Source organism: Leptonychotes weddellii, chromosome 1 (assembly GCF_054177405.1).
Source record: "Leptonychotes weddellii isolate Sample4059 chromosome 1, ASM5417740v2, whole genome shotgun sequence".
NCBI classification, from domain to species: domain Eukaryota; kingdom Metazoa; phylum Chordata; class Mammalia; order Carnivora; family Phocidae; genus Leptonychotes; species Leptonychotes weddellii.
In genome coordinates this window covers 104,907,799-104,928,407 of record NC_138369.1, presented here as the reverse complement: position 1 = coordinate 104,928,407, position 20,609 = coordinate 104,907,799, and the positions used below count along the sequence as shown (strand labels likewise).

The 20,609-nt window shown below is 33.5% G+C and overlaps 1 protein-coding gene across 3 annotated transcripts in view; it reads left to right on the top strand.

The window, feature by feature from the left end:
• PDCD10 (programmed cell death 10) overlaps positions 1 to 17,507 on the top strand; it is a 42,272-nt gene extending 24,765 nt beyond the window's left edge. For all 3 annotated transcript variants that reach the window (XM_006735708.3, XM_031030597.2, XM_081829138.1), the window contains exons 3-8: positions 2,131 to 2,184; positions 7,157 to 7,274; positions 7,927 to 8,053; positions 13,758 to 13,836; positions 14,132 to 14,214; positions 17,026 to 17,507. In XM_006735708.3, coding sequence (XP_006735771.1) covers positions 2,131 to 2,184; positions 7,157 to 7,274; positions 7,927 to 8,053; positions 13,758 to 13,836; positions 14,132 to 14,214; positions 17,026 to 17,107 — 543 coding nt within the window. In that variant the 3' untranslated portion in view covers positions 17,108 to 17,507. The remainder of the gene's footprint in view (positions 1 to 2,130; positions 2,185 to 7,156; positions 7,275 to 7,926; positions 8,054 to 13,757; positions 13,837 to 14,131; positions 14,215 to 17,025) is intronic.
• Positions 17,508 to 20,609: the final 3,102 nt, after the last annotated feature.

Here is a 20,609-nt window from a genome sequence, read left to right as displayed (position 1 = left end):
ACTTCCTGGGTAGTGGGGATATCATATGAGTAATGAAGCCTAGTGGGTTTACTGCAAGATATGTGGGTATATAATGTATCCCAAAATGACTCCCTGCAGAGTTCTGGTTGAGGTGCTTCACAGCTCACAGATTTGATTTAGTATATGCCTGACCTTTCCCTTTCTTTTCTAAGACACATATATGTAAACTTAATCTAGAAATCTGATGTCTATCTTGGCTAATTTTATTAGTTCTTCACAGACTATTCTGGGCCTCCTTTATTTGCCTTGACCCTTTCACACACCAGCCAGGGCAGTACAGAATGAGTTAATGATGCAGATACTTGAAGGTACACATCTGACTCAGACCTTTGACTTCTTGAAAGAGGTCGGAGTGTGGTGTAAGCCCAAATAAGGAAATGGTTCCTATCAGACTGGAAACATTCATCCTGTCTGTCTGCCTCTCCTTCCCTTACACAACAAGAACTTGAGATCAGAAGAGCTGTATTATTATTTTAATCTTAAATAGGATTCATTACAGTTAAATGAATTCCATGGAAGAAGAAAATTTTTCATTTGTGGCAGCATATTTTCATTAATTTTATAAACTTACATAGTTGCTTTTTTGCTGTATTTGCCTACCTTGTCCTCTTGTGTTTTCCCTTTTATCTACTAAGGCAATGTTAGATTTTACTGGATTTGTAGAAGCCAAGTAAAAAACTGAGTTAAATGGCCTTTTATTTATTTTTGGAGATAAAGTGTTTATCTTGGCACATTTTGTTGCTTTTTTGCTGAAGGTGCGTAACTTGTAGGGAGATAAGGTTCTTGGCATTTCTGTCTTGTTTAGAAAATAAATTGATTTAATAAAGTGTAGGCCATTCCTTAGATATGTGTATGTGTATATATGTTGTTTATAAAGGAAAACTTACATTTATTTCCTCGAGGGATTGAAAGGAATATTTATTGCAAGATATGATATGTTCCTAAGATTTTTGTAAAAAGATTCCACTTGCATAAGAATCCTATAAAAGTTAACATTGTTTTTGAACATTTAATATTGTCCCCAATAAAAAATATATACATTGAGCTTTATTGAGTTAATTGGCCCAATCTTTAGGGACTAAAAAAATAGGAATTTAACTGAAGGTAGTTGTTTTAAGCCTAGCAGTTAACTTTTCAACAAATGGCATTATTTTTATGGAATTTTTTTTTTTTTTTGCTCACTGAAAAATGAATTCTGTAAAGTGTATAATAAGGACATGTATCTTTCAAAATTGTAAACCTCACATATTTGATATTAAAATTAAAAGCTTTGGGATTGAACTTTTGGTTCAGTATTTTAGGTAACCTTTTTTTAATCTAGATAACATAGAGGACAGATGATCCACAGTCTTTATTTAGTATCAAACCTTTTGTCAGTGCTGTTTGCTAATTAATAAAATAGACTAATCTCAACTTAATCCCTGGCTGAGGGATTGTAAAATAATTAAAAAGGAGTAAGGTAATAAATACAAAAAATCTTAAATAATAAATGTTTTCTTGGTGTTGGTCATTTTCTATTCAGTGCACACCACATTTGCCATATACTTGCAACAGAGCATTGAGAGTTGATCTCGAACCTTATTTTCAGTAATTGAAGTAAATATGTTTATTCTTTCTATAGGGACTTGATATTATTTTGCATTCTGTGCTTATCTTAAATCCACTTTTAAGGTAGAGTGTGTTTTGTTTTTAAAACTAAAAAGAATGAAGAACTCATACATCCTTTAATTTCTTATGGTTTCTAATGAAAATTTTAGATGACCTGTGTATTTCAAGAATTAAGGTAATTTAGAATAAATAGCAAGTGTATCTGAAGAGCTTTCCTGAACTTGTTCCCATCTTGTGTTTATTCCCATCTTGACCAGTAGTGATGAGGCTAAAAATCTGAAGCCAGGTTACTATCCCTTGTTTTAGAAAGATGTATTTAACTATCTAAGTACAAAAGTTTACCCTCATTCTACACATACTGGATTTGTTTCCTAAAGGTCACAGTCATATTTGTTGATCAAATGATGGATTTATCAGTGTTATTACTGTAGAATGGAATATCAGAAATGTGCTTTTTCTGAGGAAATTGATATTAATAGTGATTTAAAATTTATATTGCAGCTAGAACGAGTAAACCTGTCAGCAGCTCAGACACTGAGAGCAGCTTTCATTAAGGTGAGGTGCAAATAATTTGTTATGATGCTTAAAATGTATGTTGTATGTAAATCTGAATACCATGTGATAATTGCCACTTTATTTCCTTTTAGTGAAAACCTCTTCAGCTGTCTCACGTCTGTTTTAGTGTACTCTGTAAAGCTTAAAACATTTCCCAAAAGTGAATTGAAACAAATGCTGTTTCCTTAGCAATCATCTTTTTGTCATACTTTGTTTTGGAAACTGACTTCTTTGGAGTCTTTTCTCTTTAGCTTTAGAGTATATTTTTTAATTTCTTTTTCTGTTATTTGACTTGATAAAAATTTTTGTAAAGTTATAACTCAAAAAGATGTTCTTCATATTGCTTAATTATAGAACATAAGTATAAAACAGTATTTTTGATGGGAAAACAAGACCTGTGTGTGGGTCAGATTAAGGGTACCTTACAAACATACATCTAAGTCACTCTGTCAGAGTGAACTTTTTTGTTGTCTCTAGACCTGCACTGTTTGATAAATACTAGCCACATGTTGCTAGTTCAAATTGAGTTGTACTCCAAGTGTAAAATACACACCAGATTTTGAATACTTAGTATAAGAAAAAGAATGTAAAATAACTCAGTAATAAGTATTTTATATTAATTATATGTTGAAATGATAATATTTTGGATGTACTTTTAAAATGATTTCACTTATTTCTTATTTTGTAACATGGCCACTAGAAAATTTAAAATTACAATGAATGATATTTGTTGCTTACGTTATATTTCTATTAGACAGTCCTATTCTATATATTAGGTGCATTCTTTCATGTAAAACTTTATCCATCCCCCTTCCTTTCCCAGTACATATCAGGGTACCCAAAACTTCAATTTTATTTACTTATTGTGTGTTTGTTCCCATTAATATCTAAAATAACTTCTATTTCAGGTATTTTAATGTTTAAATCTAGAATAAATTTATAGTTAAATTTTATTGGATTAGAACTATAAATCCATCAAGCTTGAGTTCTTTTTATGGCAAAGATTGTTTATTGATACTACTCTTAACTGCTAGGATAGATACTGTCACTAGACATCTCTCTTCACCACAAGAATTTACATTGTATATATTATATTAGAGCTATTTTGATGTTATTAATACTCTAAAATGCAGTGCTTGTGTATTCATACATAGTAGCTTAATTAAAATATGTTCTGACAAATCAGTGGGTTAATGAAGAGAAGGAATGAAGCAATATCATCAATTTTTTTTTTTTTTTTCTTTTTTCTTTGAGCTTCAGTGTGGCTCTGGAATGGCATATTTGGTTATTAGGGAGGCATGATGGAAACTGTTTTAAACTAACTTGCTATTTTCTTTGTGGCCAAAGAAAGGAAGGAAAGGCGACCTATTGCACAATATAGTATTGATAAGGAAAAGTCAGTTTTTTAGCTTTTCTGATAGCAAGAACAGAGAGAAATTTCTCCTGTGGATCATCATAAGGAGGACTCTGTCTGAAGTAGTAGATGATATCTTCAATGTCATTTCTAAAAGAGATAAAATAACAAATTTCATTAAGCTTTTTCTTACAAATATCCTTACATATAATCTGATGTTTTAACACTAAAGTACATTTTAAAAGCAAATAGTATGTTTAAAGTATGTGCTTTGATAGATCTGGTTTAACATATGGATAAATTTTATTATCCATGGCACTGATTGTTAATTGCGCAAAGTGGAAGTTATTTTGAGAGGAAAATAAATTAGTCAGTTTTGCATTGATTGATTTTTATTATCATATTTAATTTGTTAAATTTCAAATGGAATTAAAAGGGTATGCATTAAGAAGATGAAGATTTTTGTGTTTTTAAAACAACAACTTATTTGAAAAATTTAAGAGTCTCACCCAGGGGCGCCTGGGTGGCCCAGTTGGTTAAGCATCTGCCTTTGGCTCAGGTCATGATCCCGGGGTCCTGGGATCAAGCCTTGCATGGGGCTCCCTGCTCAGTGGGGAGTCTTCTTCTCCCTCTCCCTCTGCTTCTCCCCCCCTCCCCGTACTTTCTCTCGTTCTCAAAAAATAAAAAAATAAGTGCCTCACCCACCCATATATCCCTATTAATATTCCCAAAATATATGTCCATATTTCCAGTTATTTGACCACAAGTGTCATTTATCAAGGTTTGATATTTTTATTATCACGAGAAAAGGGATTAAAATTGTTTTTCCCAAGATAAAATACTAATGAATATTATCTTTTAAGATGTCTATTCTCTTTGATTCTTTTCCCCTGTGGAAAGTTCTGATAGGTTGTGCTGTTGAGAATCACTGAATCATGAGAGTGGATGTTACTGCCTTTGGGGATAGTTTTCTTTCACAGTGGGATTCTTCATAAAAATTGGATCCCCACAGAATTCAAGGTTGTAATTCTGGGAGAAAACCTGAAGGTATAGGTAGTTAAAAGTCTCCAATTTAAGCACAGATCTATTTATTTTGTCAGTCAGAGACATTGCGTAAATTTCAGGCTTTTAAAATGAAAAGTAAGTAGCTTAAGGATTTCAGCCAGAAGATACTAAGACGATTGTTCCTGAGCTAGGTACTGAGGCACCCTGGGGCCCCACAGCAAACTCAGAAGAGTGCTATGAGTTATTTTAAAACTTTAAAGGAACACAGTGATACTAAACATCTGACACTGTGTGAACTATGCTAGCTTGAGGTAGTTTGCAATTTCAACATACTAGATCGGGCTACATTCCTTGCAGTGATGTCATATTTTTGTAAAGTTGGAATTTTGGCCATTTCTGTGATAAAAAGTAAGTACCACAAGAAAATCAGTGTCCCAATAGGAAATGAGGATTGTAGGATCCAGTCTAATTCCAACATTTGAGAAATTGTGTAGTGCCCAACAGGTGAATGCATCTCATTAATAAGTAATCATGGTTATTTAAGAATGAAATAAAATGTTTTTCTTTCAATTTGTGTATTTTTAGAACCTGCTAGGTTCTTAAGAGTTAGGACACGAGTACTTACGAGGTTATTTGAACCTAACTACTACATAGCCACTATTTTCTTAGCCCTAAGAACACTTGTGAACTGAGAAAGTTAGAGACCTCTGTAAGATTTCTAGAATGCTCTGGTTTTGGCAGTTTGGGGCTCCACACAACTTGGTGTTGAAAACTTTATTCTCAGGCTTTCAGCATTTAATGACTTTCGCAGTTTATTATAACTTAATCAGAGAGAGATTATTGTTCTGCTGGCATATTCTGTAAGCACATGGAGAGTACTCCCCTGCCTCGTAAGATGATGCATTATATAGGTAATTTAATGCTACTTAGAGAAAGAAGATAAACCATTTTATCAAATGCTGACTTATCTAAATAGTGTATATAGTTTTGTGGCAGGTCACCAAATTAATAATGTTGACACCATCTTAGCCCATGTTTGTACAACTTTTCCTTTAAAGGTAACCCTTGTTTTTTAAAAATAGATTCTATCTTAAATATATTCATGGAAGGAAAAATCAAAACAGGTTATAAAGGAAATGGAATTCAGTAGGATACACTTTATTGTTATTAATCATCTATCAAAATGATTTCCTTGAATAGCATATGACAGCAGTTAAAATGATCCCAGGATTGAGATAAACGTGAATATTTTCTTTTCCCATTCCATTCCAAAACCTTTCAGTTTCTGATACTTGAAGCCTAATGAGAAACAAGATACTTTAATGGACAGAGCAGTAGGAACAGGAAGAAACTGGATCTGCAGTGATACCAGAATGGAATTGAAAAGGCAGAGGTTAAATGTGCTTGACACATATGGAAGCAAATAGATTGCTGTCTGATTAGGATCATAAATTGTGTTTCTATTTGCTGTTTAATATTGGGCAAAAAAGATAGGAAATCATCAGCATAATGATTAAAATTGGCAGGCATCCTAAAAGAAACAAACTTAGAGTGTCAATACAAAATTTTTAAAAATAATAAAATGGGACAGAATTACTGGGGAAAACCCAAATCTGAAAATTTAACTATGATAAACTCATAACTTTCTGTGTTCAGTCTTTTTTTTTTTTTAAAGATTTTTTTTTTTTTTAATTTTATTTATTTGACATAGAGACAGAGAGAGAGGGAACACAAGCAGGGGGAGTAAGAGAGGGAGAAGCAGGCTTCCAGCTGAGCAGGGAGCCCGATGCGGGGCTTGATCCCAGGACGCTGGGATCATGACCTGAGCTGAAGGCAGACGCTTAACCGTCTGAGCCACCCAGTTGCCCTTCTGTGTTCAGTCTTGAGATGGCTAGAAGATTTTAGTGTCCTAGTGAGTGTAAGTAACGTAGAAGTAATGCAAACTCATCAGTGAAACAAGCTCAGGAGGTAGCAAAAGGATTAAATGATGTTCTGTAAATTATTCTTGCTACAAATATTCTTGCTACAAAAGGAAATATTCTTGCTACAGAAATAAAATAGGAAATGAAAATTATTACATGGAAAAGTAAAGGATTATATAGCTTAAATAAAACCTGCAAAAGAAATCCTGTCTTTTTGTTTCATTTTTGTTTTTCTTGACATTCTGTTCATTTAAAATAATCTGCAAAGTACTGGTAAGATGAGTTACAGCTTGATCCTCAAGTTGAAATATTAGCTAATGAAAAAAAGCTAAAAGTCCTTAGTATATTTAAACTACTGAACAGAGTAATTGATGGATTACCAAAATATATAAAAATCTTTATTTCTATTTTTGTTACTGGTTTGATTGCAAGTGAATGTAGAGGAGAAATAGGAAATGTTAAGTACTTTATGTTCAAATGGCAAATGGGACCATGGCTGTAATAAGTCACCGATGCATAAGCTCTGACAAAACATAAGTGAATGCTATCACCACACCTACTTTACAAAGATTTCTGCTGTCATAAGTTGATTCCTCTAAGAGGTTCCCAGCAGGTTCTAAACAATTAAGTTTTGACTTTAAAATGCTGATTAAGCTTCTGTATTTTAAAAATAGCTTTCTCTTTTTTATAGGCTGAAAAAGAAAATCCAGGACTTACACAAGACATCATTATGAAAATTTTAGAGAAAAAAAGTGTAGAAGTTAACTTCACAGAGTCCCTTCTTCGAATGGCAGCTGATGATGTAGAAGGTAGTCCGAGTCTTATATAATTTTCTTACAGTTGTTGAAAAGCACTTCCTCCAAGTCTTTATTTGACAGATGGGTCTTCTGCCCCTCCCCTTTCTTACTGTTATTGTTATTATTGTGATGATAATGGGGCAGACATCTATATAAATTATTGTGTGTTTTTAAGTGAGATTTCAAGAATGTGCTGAAGATATTAGTAGGTTGTTTGGGTTTTGATATCATGAACTCATTACATATTCAATATAGAGGTTGGCTATTAAGCTCTTCTTCCCCCTTGACAGATATATATTGTCATTATATTTGTTATGAATGTCATTACCTTAAGGTTTCCTTATGAAATATAGCTTCAGAGGCCTGGTAAATTTGATTGAGCCTGTCTTTTATTTATTTGTTTGTTTGTTTAAGATTTCACTGAATTTCCATTTATCCCAAATTGAAAATGTTTAGTCTTTCATCTTTTGATCCTTTACTTGGGAAGAGCCATAATATTATTTCTGAACTAAGTTGAACTTTAATGAATTCTGCCTTGCAACCTTGTCTTTCCTTTCCTTTCCCTTTCTCTTTTTCCTCCACCTCTTTAACCAACATTTGGAATTCGTAGACTTGAATTTGACAGAGTTGCATGATGGTTTTTTTTATGTATTTATTTTATCAGAGTATATGATTGAACGACCAGAGCCAGAATTCCAGGACCTAAATGAAAAGGCACGAGCACTTAAGCAAATTCTCAGTAAGATCCCAGATGAGATCAATGACAGAGTGAGGTTTCTGCAGACAATCAAGTAAGCAACTTTTGGCTTTGGTTCTTCTTTTCTTGAAAGTACTTCAAAGGAACCACTCATTCTAGGTGTTTTATTTTGGTACGACATTAATATTAAATGGAAATTTTAATTTGAAATCAGACTTGAAATTTTTAAATGCTGCATTTTGATTATTAACTCCTAAGCTGTGGTATTTGGCTTTAGAGTATGATAAAATTTTTTAGAATGTTCATATAAAAACAGTGAATGAAATGTACATAAGTTGGAATGTAGTTAGAACTACAAAAAATAATGCAAAAATGTAAATGTCGGATTAAAGTAAATAGGGAAGTTGGATAAATTATAGTATTGGTAACAAAGGATACCAGTATTGTTTTTGTTGCAGAAATGGCATAAGTTATTAGAATAAGTAATTTACTCTTAGGCTTGAATAGCATTTTTAAATATTGGCCAAATTGTAAACCTCCAAATCCTTACCTTTGGGATACAGGTTAAATAAGACCGAGATTACGCATGGGGCCAGAAGGCTGACTGGTGAGCAGCAGCAAGATGGGTCATCCTTGAGCAGTGGCTCTCAAACCAGGGGCACTCTCCTCAGGGATTAAGAGGGTGGGAGAATCAGGGGAAAATCCAAACATAATTTCTGGATGAGTAAACAGTCTCAATTTTCTTCAGCCCCACTGGATATACTATGAAGAAAATTGGGAATAATTAGAGCTGCACTATCAATGCAACCTTTTGGTGAAACCACAAGTAAAAATTGCTGAAAAGGAAAGATTTAGCACAGGTTTTGTTGTTGTTTTCTGAAAGAGGCCGCATCATCATACTTCGTATCTTGAAAGAATGGAAAGAGGTTCGCTTGTAGTAAATATTAACATTCATCTCTTGGAAACAGTATTTTTTGTAATTCCCATTGCAAAATGTTATTTTAGCTAGTTTGGGCACCTATTTTGAGTGGTATAGGGGGCAGAGTATCCCATTTTAGAAAGTACTGGTTTATGATGGGTACGCAACCCAGCTATTAAGGAGTCTCTTTTAGGTCTTCTAATTGAGAACCTGAAAATACGAAAAAGATTTTTCATTGCCTAGCTAAAATTCATGTCACAGGGAACAAATCCTGAGGTAAATATTTTACCTTTATAGGAAAGCCTCAACTTCCTTTAACTATTTTTAATGTGTGAAAAAGGAAGATAGTCAACTGTTTTAATAGTTTTTTATTTTTAGTCTAATATAAAGTAAACTTGTTTAGCTCATAAAAGGATAAATTGCCAGTTACGTGAAGCACAGTTGTTTAAGCAACTTATTTTTAGAATTTTCAAATACTTTAATAAAATTTTAATTTGTTTTGATGATCATATATTTGTTTATGATCTGTGGGGCATTTCTATGAAGATCTGACATTTTAAAAATAATATTTTCAGCAAATTTTGCCTCGGGTCATTGAAGGAGAGGTTTATTGAATCAGTGCCATCTTAATAATAGTAGTCACTTATTAGAATTACATTCTCAGTGCTCTTTTAAGCATTTTACATATATTAACTTATTATAACACTGCTATAACAGGTGAAGAAATTAAGTAACTTTTCCAAGGTCACAGAGCTGGTAAACTGATAGATCTGGGTTCGAACCCAGGCAGATGCACTCCATTGTCTTCTCTGCTGCTTCCCAATCTGAGATGAATAATGCTGGTCTAACTTGGTAATTGAAAAAAGTTTTAGCTATCTGGAAGAGGTGTGATAAAGGATATCTTAATATAGAATGCCAGTAGGTAAGAGAGAGAAGAATGTAGTGGTTGAAGCTGGGGTAGGTGTGGTAGGCCCAGAGCCCTCATCCTGCTACTTTGACACCATCTTACCCCTTTGAGGGAGTCCCCAAGGCATCTCTGCTAAACCCATTGTGGCTTTAAGAGAGATATATTTGAAAAACACTGTATAAACAGCCACATTTTAATCATAAGGAAGTTGAGGTCAGGAGCCTAAGAGTCTTATCCATAGTCATTGACAGAGGCTGAATTAAGGGCTTTTCTCTCATTTATGGGGCAGTAGTAATATTTCAGTTCTGTTTTCTGGAGTGTACTCCGCACAACTGAATTAAGAGTATTGGCATTTAAAATTTATTTCTTAACCATTTTAGGAGGTATAATTGGCCCTGGAAAGTTTGTTGATAATATATATGAGACCATGTATAAATTAACATAGATAGGTAAGGTGTGATTATTTGTATCACAGATATATACTGACACATTTTGATACATACTGTCTCCATGGTTAGTTGTTTAACAAATTAGTGGATAAAATTGCACCAAAATAAAAAATGGCTTATCCTTCAGGCACAACGTACTGTGCAGTTACTGTTTTTTCTTTAAAATATTTTACTTTTTCATACTTAAGGTAATTATCTTCTTCATTTATTTTAGCAGTATTTTCAAGAAACATGTATAAGATACTATCCAAGTACTATATGTGATTTCATAGGTTATATTAAGTAGAAGGAAGATTCCCATCAGCTAACAAATATCCAGGTATTTGTGTGTATGTTAGCAGACCTAGGTTTGAATTTCCATTTCCACATTTAGCTGTGTGACCTTGGATAAGTTGCTTAGCTTCTGTTTTTCTAGTTTCTGCCTATAAAGATGAGGGTAACAGTTTTAAGAATTGAGAGAAAGGACATACACAAACATACATAAAGTGGCTCACACAGAACCCAGTATGTGCTCACAGCACATACTAGCTTTGTGAAATAAGGGTTTTTTTCCCCCACTTTTCTCTGTGGGGTTGATTAGGAAAAATGATCCAGCAAATAAATATCTTAAAAGTTCTTTTGAGGGGCGCCTGGGTGGCTCAGTCGTTAAGCGGCTGCCTTCGGCTCAGGTCATGATCTCAGGGTCCTGGGATCGAGCCCCACATCGGGCTCCCTGCTCCGCAGGAAGCCTGCTTCTCCCTCTCCCGCTCGCCCTGCTTGTGTTCCCTCTCTAGCTGTCTCTGTCAAATAAATAAATAAAATCTTTAAAAAAAAAAAAGTTCTTTTGATTAATGAATGTTTCTGTTTGACTACATTTAAGCTTATGCAAATATTTAATAAATTTAATTGCATAGGGTTTTTTTTAGGTCTGATGCATTCTAATGGATGACTAGTAGAGACTTGTGACTTAATAAACCAGAAAGCCGTGCATTTATCTATTTACTATGTATTTGCATATTCATGCGCTAAAATTCACCAGAGTTTGGTTTTCCTGATGGCTGCAGAGTAGCTTTTCCAGAGATGTCCAGTCTAGACCTAACTAAACACACAGCATAGGAATTTTCTTCCTTTAGAATGTTCACATAAATATGTTATATAAATTTGAGTTACATGATTAGAAAGTCTACTATTGCAATTTTTTTTTAAGATGTATGTTTATAGTTCCTCTGATGCCTGTCGTCTTCTCTTTTGAGTGTATGTTTCCCCAAAGTTGCCTCACTAAAAGCTGCAAACTGCGAAAATTCTGTCCTACTATATGTCCCTTGTCAGAGAATCACTTAATTCCAGACTGTTTGTAATTACACTGTAGTTATTTTCTTTAATTCTTGATCTGTTTAATTGTCTGAAGTATTTTTTAGTGCTGATTATTTTCTCTTGTAGGAAACAAACCCTTAGTTACTAATATAATTTAGCTTCCCTGGTGCAAACCCTAGCACCTTAAATGAAAATACCGTTCTGTGTACATACAGATGATGTAATATTTGATATAAATTGCCACAGATTGTTTTTAGAGAAGGCCAGGCCTGGGGATAAACAGCCTGGGTCATTCTGTAGAGTTCTTTATAAAGTTCTGTGGCTAGTGATAGATCAAACCTTAGTTCTAGGCTCTAGGTTTCCAAACACGGGTTTCCACATTTGGTTCATCAGCAGAATCACCTGGGGGGCTTATTTTTTAAGTTTTCTTTTAAAGTACAGATTCCCAATACTCATTAGTAAGTCTGTGGTACCTTTCAGAAAACCCTTTTTTTTTTCCTTACAGGTGAGTGAGAACTCACTGCTCGTTTGACCTGTGGAATCTAGCCATTATCATTGTATATGGAGCATATGTTCATCTTGTCGATTAGCCCTGAAAGCACATTTTTATAATTCCCCCTTTTAAAGCAGAATATTAAAGTATTCTACAAAGTAGTTGTGTATAAACACCTCCGTGTTTGATCACTGTAGTTTGCTTCATTATGTTCTGCTTTAAATGGGCTCATTGTGGGTTTGAAGTAACTTCCAAATATTTGTTGAAATTGTAATTTTTCTCATGTCATGGTCATACGACATTTTATTAAGCAGTGGTTTACGCACATCACAGCAATACAGGAGTCAACTTACTTGAAACCATAAATGAAAGGAACAGTTATGTAAGTTAAAACTGCTGTTCCTAAACTAGAGGCAAAAAGAGAAAAAAAAAAAATGAGTGGACAGATACCATTTCCATGTAACATTCATTGTCCTATTTGAATCTAATATTTTAATGTTCAGCCCGATACCAGTGTTTGACATACAGGAGGTAATAAGTAATTATTTATTAAAGTATTTAATACAAATATCACTACTATTTCGAATAGGCTAACGTACTTTTTTTGTACCCAAATACTGTATACTTGTAATTCTTAGACATCCTACATGCTTATTTACTAGAAAAATGCTGTGAAACACACACATATAATCTGGATACAGAGCTTTTTGTGTTTTTTTTCTTTAGTAAAGCTGAAATGTTTTAGGTATGAAATAGCTGAAATCTGACATTTGTGATTAAAAAGTAATGAAAGATGTTTGGGATGGTTTAGATTTATGTCCTAATAATTCATATCTTCACACTTGCATTGCATTTGCACAGCAGAAGTTTAAGTTCAGTTTGGCAAAAAAAAAATTGTTATGCAGTTAGAAGATGAAAGTTGAAAAAAGCATAGATAGAAAAGACAAGAAAAGTTTAGGAAAAAAAATGGTTAATGGATAGGAAGAACAGTCAACTCATGAGAACTATTGATTTCTTCTCTTTATCTGCTTAAAAGGGGAGGAAGGTGTTGATGCATATATAGTCCAAGGATAATTGCTGAAAGGTTAAGGTAGAAAAATATTCTGATACTGTCTCTCTCAGGAATTTAAATATATTTTCCAAAGGAAATAATGATAGCAAAGTTTTTGGAAGAGGGGTATAGGCAGTTGTTAGAAGGTAGATGTGTCTTAGAAGAGCTATGTAGGTATGTAACGAAGTGCTGATAAATACAGAAGTGTGGTACACGTAATAGTAAAATTTTATGTAATTGTTCATGACATAGCAAACGTAGAGAATATACTAGCTTGAATTCATCAAAGAAAGGAAAAATCATAACTGGAAAAGATGAGAAGCAGAGGTAATTCTTATAATGCATTTGAGTAAGTAGTGCTGAATGAAATGTTACTGATTTGGGAAGATTGAAATTAGTTATAGAACGTTTGGTCAGCAGTGCAAGAGAAGTCAGGATCATAAAAGGGTACATGTAGGCTAAAATCCATCCAACCAACAAGTCATGTTTGGGCTTGATGCAGTGTTAATGTGGTAATTACAGTGTGATTAGTAATCCTTAAAAAAATATATCTATCTATCTATATATATTTATATATATGTATATCTATAGATATATATACCCATATCTATCTATATATATATAAAATAACACACCCCTCTTCCAAATATAACTGATTTTAAGATTCTTTTTTCCTTATCCAACAGGGATATAGCTAGTGCAATAAAAGAACTTCTTGATACAGTGAATAATGTCTTCAAGAAGTATCAATACCAGAACCGCAGGGTAAGTTTAGTAGAAGCCTTATATAAGCTGCCACCCTAGATGTTGATTTACACTTAGTTGTTTTATTGAATTAAATACTAAGATGGTTTGATTATTGAAAATAGTTTTGTATCATTAACCACTGGTTTTGTCCTTGAATTAAAATATGTTTAAGTAAATACTTCTAAAAATTCCAATTTGTAATATATGAAGTCCATCCTATATTCTATATAATCTCTTGTCTTTGATTTTGGCTTTTCTGTTATTTCTCTTTTCTTATTTAATATTTTTTTCTTACTCTGTTTGATGTCTGTAGGCACTTGAACACCAAAAGAAAGAATTTGTAAAGTACTCCAAAAGCTTCAGTGATACTCTGAAAACCTATTTTAAAGATGGCAAGTAAGTAGTGTCATTTATTATCCTTTTTAAAAAAAATTAAATTATGTGGTTTTATATAATACTAAAACCATATAAATTAAGCCCTTTTACTATATTGTTCATACTCAAGTTAGCTAGTAACTAAGATAGACTGTTGGTTGATAATCTAGCCATAACTAGTCTAGAGCAGAAGTTGGCAGACTTTTTCTGAAATAGGCCTCATGGCAAATATTTCGGGTCCACCTATAGGTGGGCTTGTCAGAACTACCTACTTCACCTCTGCTGTGGTGTTGTGGTGCAAAAGCAGTCTTAGTATGGAAACAAGTGACATTATGGCCGTGTTCTAATAAAACTTGATTTATAGACACTGACATTTGAATTTTATTTTATTTTCACCTGTTACATAATACTCCTTTTTTTTGGTCATTTAAAAATATAAAAGTATTCTTAGCCTGCAGGCTGTACAGAAACATGGGAAGTGAGATTTGGCTTACTGGCCTACTTCACCAGCCCCTGAAGCTGTGGTTCTCAAACTTTAGGAGCATCAGAATCACCTGGAGGGCTTATTAAAGAACAAAATATACATTTTATACATGTACATGTAATTGCTTTTGGAGTTCCCCTCCCTCCATTCTATAGGTCTAGGGTGGACCCAAGAATTTGCATTTCTCTTTTTTTTAATTTGAAAGAGGGAGAGAGAACATGTGAACTGGGGGAGGGGCAGAGGGAAGGAATCTCACGCAAACTGCCTGTGGAACCCATTTCAGGGCTGGATCTCATGACCCTGAGATCATGACCTGAGCCAAAATCAAGAGTCAGGATACTCAACCAACAGAGCCACCCAGGTGCCCAAAGAATTTGCATTTCTAAGAAGTTTTCAGATAATACTGATACTGCCAGGTCTGTTGAGAACTGAAAGTTAAAGCAATGGTTCTCAATCCCATTTGCATATCAGAATCACTTTGGTTCAGTTTTTTAAAATTCCAGTGCTTTGGTCCCAACTTCAGGGGTTCTGATTCAGGTAGCTTGGAGTGGGACCAGGATTTAATAAGTCTTTTATAAAAAGTGTTCCAGGTGATTTAGAAGTACTACAAAGGTTGTGACCCACTCTGGAAGGAGGGAGGCTTTCACTGTTGTTCTGTAAGATAAATAGTATACTAAAAAGGTAAATTGGATGTTGTTTTTAAGATTAGGCATACAGTTATCTATAGAACACTCCAGAAAACCAAAAAATTTATGTGTTTTTACATATACATTTTACACATGTACATATACTGTATAAGCTGATGGAGGGGCCGTGTCTTCTGTAGCATTGTACCTTATAGAGAGCTCTTTGTATCTCAAGTAGAATACTAGAAATTTTGTGAACAAGACCATTTTCTGACAGTGCTTAGGGTCAGAAAAACAATCTAAATAGTGATTATTTCATGTATCATTGGCGGGGACCTCTAACATTTATCCTACCATTGAAGTTTAAAGATCCCTATATCCATGTCAAACATTACAATATTATTATAATATAAAAATACATTAGAATGGTCTGTTAATTTTCATTTATTTTTAACAGTTCAAATAGGTTGAAATCTTTACATTTCTTTACATTTATATTATGAATTAAAGATATGAGGTACATTTTATTAATGGTTTTTGTTACTGTTCAGATAGTCTAGGGGAAATGCTCCTTGATGACTTAGTTTAATAAGCTTGCAGGTGTGTTCTGAAAATAAACTTATATCTGTTTTTTCTTGGTCTCCACTGCTAAGCCAAAATAACCAAAACACATCAAAAGAATAATTTACATGATGGGATCATTATTTCTGATTCTAATTAAGAACTATCATGAAATAAGCACATAGAAAGGTAGAAATTCCTTTAGAGCCTAATTTTCATTAATCTGAAGTTATGTACGCTTCATATGGATTACTGAGGCTCCCTGCTACTTTTTCTTCATTCAGTAGCTTCTTTATAACTATTTGTATATGAATAATGTGCCATTATTTTTGGTTTTAGTTTTGTATCTGTTTTCTTGAAACTGAAAACTGTTAATAGAGCCTGTTCTTTGAGCCATCTTCCAGTAAGGGTATGAATTTGCACTGATGCAACTAATTATTTCTGGTCCCTCTTTTTTGAGAAATGTCTAGGATGAAGATAAAAGTTTTAGCTATGATATTGAGAAACTGATAAGACCACACAGTGGGACTAGGGCATCAGTTCTTTGTTCCAGTCACATGAAGATGGGCTGATAAGGAGAAATGTGTGCAGCACAAAGTAATTTTTAAGAATTTTTATATATTGTCAGCTCTTAAATATTGAAACCACATGATTATTTTGTTTTAATAGATTTATTCTAAAAGTAGTTTAGAATTCTCATAGTTTTTGTTTTGTTTTTTGTTTGTTTTTGAAAGAAGGTAAGAGAGATATGTCCATTGAAGTAGAGATTTTGAGGCTGAATATAATACTGGCACAGATATTATTTTGGTAACTTATATGAAACCAGAGCTGGAGACTACATTTGAATCCTTTTTGGCCAGTTACTTGTTCAACCTCAGGAAATCCGGTTGTTGAGGCGCCACCTATCATTAGCAGCCCACCAACACCTTATTGCCAGCCGGAACCACTAGGGGGCAGTAATTCCTAGATAGTTTCAAATGATGCAGGACCATTCAATTCCAAGCTGGTGTAAAACATGATCCTTAGTACTAACTTGCCTCTTTTTTTTTTTCCCTAAATTGATTTCATTGCTACTGTTAGTGGATGGCATCAAGTATAAATATTTTTAAAGGATGAATTTTTTTTTTGATAAAATTAATGCCTTTTTTTTTTTTTTAACAGGGCAATAAATGTGTTCATAAGTGCCAACCGACTAATTCATCAAACCAACTTGATACTTCAGACCTTCAAAACTGTGGCCTGAAAGTTGTATATGTTAAGAAATGTATTTCTCAGTGGCAGTATTGGACTGCCTTTATCTGTAAATTTTAAAGTTTGACTGTATAAATTATCAGTCCCTCCTGAAGGGATCTAATCCAGGATGTTGAATGGGATTATTGCCATCTTACACCATATTTTTGTAAAATGTAGCTTAATCATAATCTCACACTGAAGATTTTGCATCACTTTTGCTATTATCATTCTTTTAAGAATTATAAGCCAAAAGAATTTACGCCTTAATGTGTCATTATATAACATTCCTTAAAAGAATTGTAAATATTGGTGTTTGTTTGACATTTTAACTTGAAAGCGATATGCTGCAAGATAATGTATTTAACAATATTTGGTGGCAAATATTCAATAAATAGTTTACATCTGTTAAACATTTCTTTACTTGAAAAAATACATATATATATATATATGAATATATATATATGATCAGAAGACCAAGATGACTTGGTGTAATGTCTAAAGAACTAACGGGAGCTTACTAGCAGTTTATCAGATAATAAAGCAACAAGAATTCTATTTTTTGGTCCTTAATCACTCTGGGCAAAAGGTAGTCAATGGAAATATTTTTGTTAGTTAATATATTTGAGGTACTGAATATTTTTGCAGCCTGTTTTAAGAGACTTATGAGAAAGAAATGGCAATTTATAGTGTCTTCACACTATAATGTCACTTTTTCAACTCTATGACAATGTAAAATTAAGGTTTTCTGGTATGCTGGGCCCTAATAAGCTTTGTACCTTTTTTCCAAAAATAGCCACAACTAATAGTAATTTGAAGCTATACCAGTGCTAGTTGGTTTGAAATTGTCATGAGTGTTATAACTGTTATACACACTCTTTAAATATATAGAGCTTTGTTTCACCATAGAGAAGTTTTAAGGAAATTATGTATCAAGTGATCATGTTAAGTGATTTCATTTTTCAATTATGATAAAATAAAGGGAAAATCAGGATTTGTTTATCTTTTATAAAGATTTTAAATGTTAAACTAAATTTCTGTTTGGCAATATACATTTCTTTGCTATAATGCAATTTAGTTATTTTTAAACTTTTTTCTTTATTTTTAAAAACAGATTTTTAAAGAATTACTGTCAATGGCAGTATAAAAGGAAATTGTCCTATTAGATGTGAATAGGAAATATATGGAAAGAAGCAAAAAAAAAAAAAAAAATAGACAATTGGGTGAAATCTCATAATTTATGGACATTTTACTGAGTTGATTTTTTTTTTTTTTTTCAAAATACACAGCTGGTAAAACAAATGGAATTGGTGATTTTAATACAGTTTATTTTTTATATAAATTATTCATTCTTGGAAATAGATGGTTGTTTGCAAAATAGACTTGTGAATATATGAAGAAAAAATACACTGTTTTATCTTTTTCTGAGCAGCAAACTTTTCTAATACAGACTAATACTATCTTCCCTCCAATTGTCTTGACCTCTTTAACAGAACTCACCAGTTAACCAGCCATTCCCCAAGTCATCTGTTTTTATGAGCCATCTATCTTTCCATTTCACTGTCCAGTATCTCTGGCTTCTGTTTTCATGAAGTTTATTGGAAAGTTTACTCAGAAGGAAGGTTTGTTCTCAGGATAATGCTGTTTCTTACATAATCCTAATGGGGGGCATGTTTTGATCAATGAGGAAAAGGCTAATATGGCCCCAGTCAGATTCATCTCCAGAGAACAGAAAGAAAAAGGAGAGTAGGAAACATTTGTTGAGCACCCTTCTCTGTGTCAAGTGCTATTTTAGATACATTAATTTAATTCTCTTAACAGTCCCATGATTAAACTATCTGTCTTGCAAGTGAGGAAACTGGCTACAAAGCTGGTAACTTCTGGCACCAGGATTTGAATTCAGTGTTTGCCTCCATGCTCTTTCCACTGATCTGTACTTCATCCATTGCTGAAAACACACCTTGTTTAGAATACTAATTCCCTAATACCAAACTGACAAAGCTCCCCTTGTCCACAGGGAAATGAGAAAAATTAGGATAATGTGATAAGTTTTTTTTCTTAAATATGAAGTTATGCATTTTAAAGGACCATTCTTTTTTTGGGTATGACTACTATGTTTTGGATATTTAAAATGCCCCTCCTCACACTTTTCTTTTTTTAAACAAAATGACATAATGGTCAGTGGTAGTTTTTTTTTTTTTTTTAATGATTGCAGTTTAATAGCCTTGTTAGCAAAACATGAGGTTCACAGCCCAGTATCAGTTCCTCCTAATTGTTTTTTTTTTAACTTTCTACATGGAAATGATTTAAAATTTACCAAAAATTGGCAAGAATTAAGAATAATACAAAGAACATCAGTACATCTTTTACCCAGATTCCCCTATTGTTTAAACCTTACCATTTTGTTTTTATCATTTGGTGGTTCATTTGCCCTCAAATCCCCTCTACTCTGGGATCATTTCCATGTCCCCCTTTGTCTTTTATGGCATTGATATGACATATTTTTGGAGAATGCAGTCTTTTTGTCCCCCTCCCCCTCCCCAATAGAATGTCCCTCATTTGGGGCTTCTGCATTAGGTTCAGGTTATGCATTCTCAGAATACTCCATCAGTGATACTGTCATCAAAGCATCACAGCTGGGGGCACAAGGTGTCCATCTGCTCCTCATTGGTGATGTTAATTTTGGTCACCTGGGCAAGGTGTTTTTCAGTTTCTCCAATATATAGTTATTGTTTTTTTACCTTGTGTCTAATAATCTGAAGAAGACTCTTTTAAGTCCATGCTATAACCAGAATTTAGTAGCCTTTGGTGATTTTTGCTTATCAGTCTTTGCTAGTTGCAAAATGCTGATTTTTCTAACTCCAGCGTTCCGTCCTCGTCTACCATTTGGCACTCAGCATTCTACTGTTAGCAGGAACCCTTTCTCCCCCAGCCATCCATTCGTTCATCTATACCTATGCGTGTACGGTTTTATATTAACTATTGTTTTGGACTCTTGGTTGTCTGTTTTTTCAGTGGCTTATAATTCATTACTTACTTTGGTGCGTAAATTGTCTTAAGTTTGCTCAGTAGGAGCTCCTTCAATCTGGCTCCTATATCCCTGTGGCATCGTTTTAGTTTTATTTATTTATTTATTTATTTTAGGACATTCTCTTAAATAAAAGATGTTCCAGAATCTGGAATCAGCAATTTCTCCAAGAAACCCTGGGGAATGACATTAGACACATAGCTCCGGTTGCTGGGTGTCATCTTCTAGGCCTATTCAGCAGACAGAATTAGGAAATGTGCATGTACAACCGTAAACACAAATATGCATGTGCCATGTACATTTTAATGTGCTTATATACACATTGTGTTTGATTTCAGAAATCATGAGTTCACACTAATACCTCCAATTTCTATCCATCCTCAGGGGTCTTGTCTTGACTTCCCCATTCCATATTTCTATGTCTCTGTTTTTTCAGAATTCTGGCACAAGTCAGTTTATTCACTTGGTCAATCCTGTAGTACAGCTG